The sequence below is a fragment of the Sphaeramia orbicularis genome, chromosome 2 (genome assembly GCF_902148855.1).
Source record: "Sphaeramia orbicularis chromosome 2, fSphaOr1.1, whole genome shotgun sequence".
NCBI classification, from domain to species: Eukaryota; Metazoa; Chordata; class Actinopteri; order Kurtiformes; family Apogonidae; genus Sphaeramia; species Sphaeramia orbicularis.
In genome coordinates, this window is record NC_043958.1 from 25,780,171 (window position 1) to 25,791,411 (window position 11,241).

An 11,241-nucleotide genomic window follows, 5' to 3' on the forward strand; every position below is an offset into this window, starting at 1 on the left:
CTTAAATCATGCACGTGAACTAAAATAATTGAACACATATTGGTCCCTGGCCAGCTGCCCACTGCGGTCATCAGGGAAGATGGCAGGATTGTCCCAGTCCATGTGTGATGCACTTTTTTTTTTTTTTTTTGGGGGGGCTCCCTCCCTCCCTCTCCTTCCTCAGGCCACATTGTGGAGGACAGTACAGGCCACAGTGATGTCACATGACCTCAAAGGGCTGACCCTTAAGTGGTGAAGACAGTGAAAGCATTCCTTCAGGAGGTCAAAGGTCATTTGGATCCTGGTCCTTGTCCTGGTATGGACATGACTGTAGGCCTGCTGTGGTTCCTGGGGGTCTGTGTATGGTGTCAGGAGAAAAGGATGGTAGGTAGACCCACTGTCCACCAGAAACACACCAGACAATTCACCTGTCGACACAAAACCTCAGCATCACAACCTCAGAAACACAGTGACATTCTGGACACAGATCTGATGTAAACAGTGGTAGTTAACAGAGGCTGTGTGGCTCACCTTGCGATCGGCACTGACAGATTCCAGAGGTCCAATAGACTCAGGAGTCATGGACCGAGCCAGAACCAGACCACTGAGATACAACACTGATGAAACAGTCAGCATGGACCATCTGAAATGATAAGATGAAGAATATTAAACCAAACAATGAACAATCACAAACAATGAACAGTGTTCATGAACCCATAAAGGCCCAGCACTACTTTAATGTCAGTTCACAAATGAATTTTCTCTATATCTAACCTTTCTTAAGTGATTCATTTCCATTTATTATAATATTATCTTCTGTAGTTTGTATTTTATCAGTATAAATCAGATATTTTCCTATATTTAATTAACTGATCATGTAGATGTTCATTAAAGCTCAGATTAAAGTTGATGGTTCTTCTATTAGAAACAGATCAAACTGAATAAACAGTGTCTTTTTCAGTCCAATCTCTCATTAACTGAACATAAACCCAGTGTGTCCATCCACTGTCATGGATCTAACTCCATGGGTTTTACTGGTGAATCATTGTAGAAGATGACGGTGTTTCCACGTTCACTACGGAGCCTCTGAACATCCAAATGGGTCATATCTGATGACCATGAAGAGATGAAGAACTGTATTTTACACTAATTATTGACATGGATTAATAGGATTAGTGGATCAACAGGGATTAAACAGTTTAGATCAGTAGTGACTGATGTTTGGGTCTTTATGGGTTAATTAACAATATCAAAGTCATGAATCATGATAAGATAAAACAAGGTAAGTTTATTTATCCCAAAGGTAAATTCACTTAAGTCAGTTAACTCATCTATTTATCAGAGTTCTTCAGTCTGATGCAGTTACATTTCCACAGTTTCACTCACATCTACAGTTAGTTTAACTTACAATTTCACAACTCCGTTTTCACAGATGTTCATTAACTCTTTGGGTTATAATTGTGATGGTTTCAGTGGAACAGTCAGTGTGTGTTTGTGAACTACTTACTCATTCAGGCTGTCTGTAATCCTTCGCCACGCTGTCTCTGGTTGTTTTTGTAACTGTGGCGGTGTTGTGTTTCTTTTTGATTCGCTCCTTTACTTCCTCGTTAGCCAAAATGAGGAGTTTTGCATACGATGGGGTAAAGTCCGCTGCTGTAGTTACCATGGTGAATCGGTGAATCTGTGATCGATGTCGGGGTCTACTGAAGAAGCCGGGTGCGCGCACTTATCTAGGATGAGTTCCACCTGCTGATGAATCCGTGTCCGTTCATCCTGGCTTGGTCTTTGTGAAACCGATTAAGCCTGGACTCCCATGTTTGGATTCGTTGAACGCGGCTTAGTCAGTCATCCTGGATGACGGAATCCTAGTTTCGTGAAACAGGCCCCAGGTGTGTGTGCCACGCAGAGTAAACAAACGATTTGATTGGCTCATCTGAGTGAAGCTGTTGTCGTATTAACTGGAGTAGCAGCACCTGCTGTCTATAGCCGCCACTTTCGGAAAAAATACTAAATGAAAATGATCTATTCTCATGAATTTATCAGATTGGTCAAAGGTTCGGACCGAGGTCTTCCATTTGGTGATGCCTGCACTAGGGGCTGGCTGGACCATGCAGAGGAGAATCAGGGCTGGCTTGACCACAGTCTTAGTTTGTGACTGAAACAATGTTCCAAATAAAACATATTACCGACGTCCCAGAGCTAGCCCTGCGGCTAATGCAGAAGTGTTTACTAAGTGTTTGACTGAGCTACCAACAGCCACTGTAGTAAAATACAATGTTCAGTGCAAATGTATGTAGAAAATTAGCATTCTACACCTGTCTAGAAGGAAGACGGCCAACTCCAGATTTGTTTTCTTTCCTTTTAACTCCCTTAGTTCTCTCCATCAGTTCAAAGCAATGCAGAGGTTTACTGGTGTTTTTGCCAGCTTTCTGCCAGTCCAGCTCCAGTTCCAGTGTCCACCATTACAACAAAATAAATCCAAGAAATCCCTTTGTTTAGGAAAAAGGACAGATCTTACTCTTCACTCGTTCAGCTTACTTCTCACTGCTAAACTCTGCCGGTGGGTGTGGTGTTGTCATAGTGATGTAAGTCTGCCGTAAATCAGTCCAGTCTTTTCCAACCCGACCAGGGAAGCTGGAAATAGCATTTGGATAAAACCTGTTGTGGTGCTGATAATCTCATTTTAAACTGCAGACTACAGTCAGGCATATATATAAAAATGAGACTTTTTCAAGGTCACATAGAACGTGTGCACAGGACCTTGAAAGATGTTCAACCAAGTCTTCTTACTTTTGACACTCCAGATTCAGTCTTTTACTGTTGAAGTTTTCTGCTCTGGGTTGGCCCTTGGTCGATTCTTCTCAGCAGATCCCCTCTGCCTCAGAAAAATCAGTGGACGTTCCTTCATTCTTCTTCTTGAGTCTGCTCAGTGGCATTCTGGTCGATGGCGTTCTGCTCCGGCAAAAACACAGTAGAATTAAACACACTTTACTGTAATGTTATCTGTACAGCATTTCTGTTGGGAAATCAAACTGAGCAGCTGTTACTATGGAAACAACAGCTGAATATTCAGTATAAAATCATGAAATGTGGACTGCACCTGAATTTGATTTTTCCAAGTTTCACAACTGAAATATTAAACCATAAATCCTGTACAATTCTATTATAAATATATTATAAAGACTAACTTGTGAGTGTCTTTGAGTTCCTTTCCCGCTTCCTCATCTTCATTCTTCTCATGGTCACTGTGAGAAAGACTGAAACATGAAGAAAGGTCCAAGTTCAGCATGTGTCAGTGATGTATCTGTGTGTGGTGTTAAACATCTGTCTCAGTGAATCACCCAAGTTAATAATTATAAAAAATGGACACTGAGTTGAAATATGAAAAGTACCATTTCACATGTTTTTTGTACAAAGATGTGATGACGACAGCAACAACAACAGCACCAGCACAGACCAGAACCACAGACACAATGATCCTGGTCAAACCTGTGAGAAAAAGAGGAAAAAACCCTTTAACATTTACAAAGTAACAACATAACAGAAGAGTTAGTGGTCTGAGTCCATGTGGACTGAACTTACTGTCATCACTGTCACTGGGTGAACGTTCCTCATCAAAACCTGGGGAAAAAAACACAAACCATGAAAAGAAACTAATCATCAGACTATAAGTGTGTGTCTTTGAAAACATTTCTTACCAGGAATGGTTGTAAACACCTCTGTCTCAGAACCAAAGGCCAGTCGGACTGAACATCTAACTCTAGTACTGGTTCTGTGCAGACCTGACAGTACAGCTGTAGTGTTGACCGTCACTGTACCGTTAGTGTTGGGGACTCTGACGGTACTGGTGTGTGAAAAGTTTTGTCCCTGGACACTCAGAGTGACAGTGGGAGCAGGTCGACCAGTGGCTGAACAGGACACAATGAACTCTGCAGTAGAGGACGATTTACTGACATGTAGAACAGGTTCATTCAGCTCTGCAAGGAAAACACATGAACATACATGAGTGGGTTCAAGAGCAGGAATTTCCACTGATATCGAAGAAAAGAAACACACATTCAATGATGCAGGAAGGTTTTTACCATAGATCTGGAGGCAGGTTTTGCAGATGATAGCCCCCTGGTGTTGGATGTTAAACAGACAGTTATAACATCCTTCATCCTGCTGGTTCACATTCTTGATAATTATGGTGCTGTTCTGCAGTCCAGCATCTTTAAACTCCACCTTGTGTCTGAACTCTGGATTCACTCTTGGACTAAAGTACTTGCTATTGGTGGCCAGATTAATCTCAGGTGAAATCTTCTGCCATGTGACTTGTACAACATCTTCAGATTTCATGAGGTGACAGTTGAGGAAGGCTTCACCTCCTACCTTCACTGCAATAGTCTGAACCTCAGCATTTACACCTGAATGAAGGAAAACACAAATAAATATGTAATATTTTGAGCAAATACAGTTTAGGAATAAATTAGACCACTCTGAGAAAGTAGTGATAAGATGTCTCATAAATGAGTCTCTCAGAGCCATAAGTGTTTACTTATGTGGAAATATGAGGAAGAATAAAAAAAAAGAAAAAGAAAAAAAAAAATCAGAGAAAAGACATATGACATGTTTGCTTTTACAAGTTTAACCCATAAAGACCCAAACATCCACCAGTGACCAAAACCATCTACTGATCTAAATGGTTTAATACCTGTTGATCCACTAATCCTATCAACACATGCAAATTATTGGTGTAAAATGCAGTTTGTCATCTTTCATGGTCATCAGATATGACCCACTTGGACGTTCCGAGGCTCCGTAGTGAAAATGGAAACCTGCGTGAAGTTGGACCCCCACCCAACGAAAACCTCTGGATAAATATTCTCATTCGTTTGTGCTTCGTTAGTGCTGGTTTGTGCAGTTAAAATTTTCGTTTGTGTTATTATAGTTATTGAGTTATTAACAATTATTTTATAGGTCATTCAGAGATCAGCCAGCCCCCCCACTTGCTCCAAAATTAACCAAAATAGTGGTGTTTGTTTGTGCTTCGTTAGTGCTGGTTTGTGCAATTGTCGTTTGTGCTATTATGGTTTTATAGATATTAGATTTATTTTCAGCCGATGACGTCACACAGCCCCCCCACTTCCTCTAAACTGAGTGGATATGTTTGCGTTTGTTTGTGCTAGTTAGTGCTGTTTAAAAATTTTGTTTGCGCTGTTATGGTTTTATAGATATTACATTTATTTTCAGCCGATGACGTTGTGCACCCCCCCCCCGCCACACCCACCCCCGCTAGAAATTCACCCGAAATGGTCTTTGTCTTTTTACAGGAGCTACATTTGCACTGGATTCCACCTTGCTTTTACTCTGTTCATCACAGCTGTCACGATGGTCTTACGTGATCATAACCTGTTGATGCCTCTTCCTTGTTTATCTGGTAGAGTTGTCCTGTCAACAATGTTTGAAATTTCAATAAAAAAGCAATGCAAAGTAAGTGTTTTGTTCAGCAGTTTTGTTCCCGATTTATGTCAATGGAGCATCATGAGACTTCACAATTGTACCACTAGTGGGGGGTGGACAGGTTTGAACCTGAAGTACACCTGTGGAAAAAAAGTTAGTGGTGTAGGAATTTCACATCTAATATTGCATGTTTTTACAAGTTTTAGCTTCTCAGCATAGGATTTACAACCCTCTGCAAAATCTGATTTCTGGCCAATGCAAATGAAATGTTTTCAAACTAAGTTAGCAGAATATTGACTCAAAAATTGCTCACAAAATATTGCTCATGTATTAAAGTAACCCTTTTGACAAATGGAGAGAATTTATTCCAGAAAAGGCTGAGGATGACACATTTTCTAAAACAAAAAAAAAAAACAAAAAAAAAAAAGAATACATCATTTGAAGCCTGGCACCAGGACTCATGTCATAAATGAGCAGATTTGGAAAGCAGTCAAAAGTCCTTGTATATTTAATAGAATAGAATAGAATAGCCTTTATTGTCATTGTGCAAAAAAGCAAACAATGAAATTGGAGTGGTACTTCCCACCCACAGTGCAAAAATAAAGTGTAAACATATAAGAATTTGAAAGGCATAAAAGACAATAAATACAGTTAAAAGAAGAATAAGAAGAATAAATATATAAAAACTACTATTGTTATTGCACATGCCCAGGAGGAGGGGAGGTTATGCATTTATTTGTAAAAGAGCCCAGGTCTGTCCATCAGTCACAATTACACTGAAGTCAGGAGCTACTGTAAAGAGCACCATGGTCATCTGGACAGAACATGTGAGATAGAACCAGCAGTTAACAGCCCAGTGGTGTTCAAATGTTGCATCAACAACGCTGGTGACTCCTGCACACTGGCTGTTCAAAGCATTTCATGTCTGGAAATGTGCTTGTGCAGATGAACACAGAAATATGTGAAGGCAGATGGAAGCCCATGTACGGCAGGCATCACAGGCAAAGAAGCTGATGGACTTTGGAGATCCCGACCAAGCCATGGACCTAATTTGGCCACACTACACAAAGCAAAACAAGAGAGAAATGATTAGGAATCAGGTGACAAAGATCTCATTTTGTCATTGCTGTAGTTAAAATCCAGTGCACCTCATAGTGGGAGCATTAAAGACACTGGACTCCAGTTTTTCTATCACTACTGGAGTCAAACACAAATGCATGTATACAAGACCTTATGACAGAAAACTGACTCAACAGTATGTTCTGATGATGATTTAGAGCTGCAGACAGAATTCCCTTTGAGTGAATTTCCCTTCACTCTGGTGCTCTAAGGAAACACATTTACTTTGAGGGGGGGCAGTCGTTGCTTTCCAGGGAGGCTTGACCCAGGATGCTCTTGGACATTTTGTATCTGTGAGATGGATGAAGACCTAGGAAGTGGAGTGAAAACAGCATCAGAAAAAAGCATCAAAAAACACCAAAATATGTCTACATGCTGTGTTCTACACAAAACAGTCATCACTTCATTGCTTCATTTAATTCATTTGCAGCATTATTTTATCATTTCTTACTTTTTGGTACAATTCAGGCTTGTATCCTCACAAAATCCTTACTTCAGTTCATAGTTTATATTCATAATTTGTGTATTCCTGTTTAAAACTCAGCTATTTTTATGTTTTATTTTGGACATAAAGTCAGTGCTACAAACCTTAGTCATTTTTATTCATGCAGTCATCAACTTCAAATGCATATCTGTATCCCTGGTCCTCCAGATCTACTGTCCTGCATGTTTTAGATGGATCCCTCTTCCAACACACCTGATTCAAATGATGAGCCTATCATCACACACTGCAGAAGCCTGATAATGACTGTCAGGTGTGCTGGAAGACGGTGACATCTAAAACATGTAGGATAGTGGCTCTGGAGGACCAGCGATCTATAGATATACATACATATATCTATACACATGTAGATTTATTATATCAATCTACAGTTTTACTGTTTGTAGGCAGTGCTGGCCAGTAGTGCACTGCTAGTAATATTACTGTAATTAAATTACTTTTTTCCAGTACTAAAGGAGGTTTGGTGCTCACTCCTTGAAGAAACACACTTTCTGCTCAGAGGTTTGAGAAGCTTCTGCTAAAGAGATACAATCACTGTTTCACTTGTAAACATTAAGGCCCTGCTAAATGTTTCACTGCAAAGATAAACCAAATGTTAAACACTCTTCTTAGATCACATTCTACATTTTATTCAATGAGCTGATCTTTGCTGTTTTTATGAGGGACAATGCAGAAAGTATTACTTTAAAAGTCAGAAGAGAGTTCGTTCATTTGGATTTTTTGTTTCCATGTGTATTATTCACAGTACATTCCATACTGTGTCCCATCAGGTGATGAAACACTGCAGTGTTTACAACTCTAGGTTTTCTTCTGCACAGTTAAGGTAACGTAATGTTCAAATAAAATAAAATAAAGTGTGTTTAGTTCCCCAAGGAATAATCTGTTCAACATCAGGTTTTAGGGAAGGAAAATAATTATTAACTTAAAAGTAATGAAACTAATTCATTTAGCTACAAAGTCATAAGTAACATAAATACATTTTAAATGAGTAATAAATGAAATGTAAGTTATTCCACTTTGTAACTTCACTGTTTGAAGGTGCATCCTAAAATACTCATCTTTGGTTTGATATTCTGTCCACTGAAAAAACAATGCTTTATAAACTAATTAATACTAATCACTCAAATAATTACTGTTTAGCACAATAACCTAAAACAGCTGTTACCAAAAATATGGTGTGTAGTCTGGCAGTTTGTCACAGCACAGTAACACAAATGTAGAAGGAAAACTGAACATTAAACAACAACACTGGTATAACTAACTGATCTGATGAGGATCATATCCTTGCAGTTGTTTTCTACAGTCATAAAACAAGCAAAACACGTAAAAATATTTACCTGGAGTTCTTGTTCAGGGTGACATCCCCAGAGCTGGACTGGTTGACTGGAGGAGGAGTGAAAAACGCACCCAAACAGACAGAACCAGGAGGAAAAAAGACGAGTGTGGACCACAACAGAACCTGTACAATCTGTTTGTGCTTCATGTGTCTTTAATGTATTTGAATGAACGGGAAACACGGACCAAACCATTTTTGTGGTTAACTTGGAGGGGACGGGGTTAATACCAACAGCTCAAACAAAACTTTAAACAGCACTAACGACGCACAAACAAACGCAACCATTTCCACTCGATTTAGGGGGGGGGGGGTGACGTCATGCCCGAAAATTCATCTTGTAATATGTATTAAACCAGTGAAGTATAAGATCAATGTCGACCCTTTTTGTTCATTTTGTCATAATTCGGATGAAACATTAACTCATTTGTTTTGGGAATGTGCATTTTGTCAAATATTTTAGTGTGATATCAATGTTTTTTTTAAATAGAAAGCTGGATATTTCTTTTAACTTCAAACTTGAAGATATTTTATTTGGTTTCTTTATTACTGATTCGCCCGTTCGGAAATTGTTTATTCTTAATCTCATTTCTTTATTTGCTAAATTTCATATACATACAAGCAAATTTGCTAATCAGAAACCCAGCTTTGTGGTATTTAAATCTTATTTGAAATCCTATTTAGACACACTCAACTTTTGCACCAACCCTAAAGCTGTGAAGACTAAAGCCTTATGTAACGAATTTAAGTTGTAATTTACTTATTTTTATTTTATTAATTAATTAATTAATTAATTTGTCTTTCTTCTTGTTTATTCCTTTTCTTTCTTTCTTTCTTTCTTTCTTTCTTTCTTTCTTTAAATTTACTTACCTATCTATGTAATTGTATTTAAGTTCTTCCTGCGTCACCTCGAGCATTATGTTATGTTGTGTTGTGTTTTTTTTGTTTTCTCCATGCCATGTTCTGGTCTATGTGTATACAATATTTTGTAAATAAAGTATGAAAAAAAAAATCTATAAAACCATAAGAGCACAAACGACAATTTTAATTGCACAAACCAGCACTAACGAAGCACAAACGAATGAGAATATTTATCCGGAGATTTTCGTTGGGTGGGGGGCCACTGTGGTGACAGTTCTACAACAGCTGATGATGGAGGAGGGGCTCATTACAGTTTCAAGAAAACAAAACTTTCCTGAGTTAACCCTTTAACTACCAGACTAAGAGGAACTTGATAAGGAACCTGATGAGTAACTCAACCATATGGTTGAGCTGGTAGTTAAAGGGTTAATGTCATCCTATCAACACCTAACACAGACTTCAAAACTATCTACTTACTATTAAATACAGTGAAATGCATTTGTATCTGACCTTTAATGAAGGCTCCAAACCACAGAAGCAGACACACCACTCCTTGATGGGACATGTTTCCAGATGCTTTCCATCACAGTCAGCATGAATATACCACTGAAGGGCAGCCAGGTGGTCAGAACCAAATAGGTTTCATCTGCGGGTCACTGATATTGAAATAATTATGTCAAACGTTATGTCATGAACAAATATAAATATTCAGAATAAATATTGCATTTAAGTGGAGAATGGTCTATTAAGTGTGGTATGTATATGTGTTGTTTTGATCTTAAAACCTTTATATTTACATCATGTCATGCGTAAGTTTCACCTGTTTCACCGTCTAATGGAACAGTCCAACATGACACGTTACGGGTGTACTGGCACATGGGATGGCCCGGAAGTTGAGAAAAGGATGAACGAGGCGGAGAGAGAAAACTAAAATGAAATGAGTGAGGCTTTTTTTTAATTTATTCATTTATTTTTAGAAATGAGTGAGGCAGCGACAGAAAAGTAAAGGGAAATGACGATCTGCAAAAAAAAAAAAAAAAAAAAAAAGAAGAAGAAGACGAAGTGGACAGAGAAAATAGACCCTTAAATCCTGAATGGACAGACTCATTTGTGTTCATACTTCCACTGGGAATATTAAACCAGTGTGTCTCATAAGTGCAGCCCCCATAGCACTTATTAATATATTAATAGTGCTGATATGAAGCAATTAATGAAGTTAACCCAGGGGCTGTTCTAGGATCAGAGGTTTAGGGGAGCTGAGCATCCAGAGTCCTGCAACTATGCAAGAGAAATTTCACTGTTTTGTAAATTTCAACACAATTTCAGACCTTCATTCCCACATTTGTGACAGAAAAGCATTTCTGGGTAGGGGAAACTCTGTGACTAAACCATCAAATCTGATAAAAGTTTAAATGCTGAGCCACAGTAAAAGAGGAATGGATTGGAATCATAAAATAAATTTATCCTAACGCTAATTTCTGAAGGAGGCCATCTCATTTCGATACAGCAGCTCCTCAACATATGCACATAAACAGTACATGTCTGTTTCTGGAGTAAAACAGCCCCTATAGTGAGCACCAGAAATATTAAAAATCAACCTTGGACTTATTTTTTGGACTTTTATTTGAAATTCAATGCACAACATGTAAAACACATTAACAAAAATTTACATTTTCAGTGTTTGTCTCTGCCTCTTTCATTCTTGTCTGTATTATATAATACAAATACATAAATAAAAATAAACTCGTGTCCTATTCAGAATAAAGTCCACTAATATATGTGAAGAGTACATATGCTTCTACAAAGCATTTAATGTAGGAAGAACACAAAACTTCCATGATGTATATATAATATTATATTGTGAATGGAATGTTTTTCTTTCTCAGCTTAACAGTTACTGATTTGCCACTATTCTGTCTGTTTTCTTACGTTGTTCTTCCTGATCTTACACTCTTTCCTCTCCTTTTTTGTCATCTCTCCCTCTTTGCACTGACAGTCATACACA

At 38.3% G+C, this 11,241-nt stretch overlaps 1 protein-coding gene across 1 annotated transcript; it reads right to left on the reverse strand.

The window, feature by feature from the left end:
• Window positions 1–2,404: 2,404 nt before the first annotated feature.
• Window positions 2,405–10,065, reverse strand: LOC115435199 (OX-2 membrane glycoprotein-like). The gene is made up of 7 exons (XM_030157467.1): window positions 9,747–10,065; window positions 4,062–4,385; window positions 3,678–3,956; window positions 3,562–3,600; window positions 3,372–3,468; window positions 3,168–3,236; window positions 2,405–2,931 (listed from the first exon to the last, which is right to left on the reverse strand). The coding sequence occupies exons 1-7, from the start codon at window positions 9,799–9,801 to the stop codon at window positions 2,841–2,843; spliced, it is 954 nt and encodes a 317-aa protein (XP_030013327.1). The 5' UTR covers window positions 9,802–10,065; the 3' UTR covers window positions 2,405–2,840.
• Window positions 10,066–11,241: the final 1,176 nt, after the last annotated feature.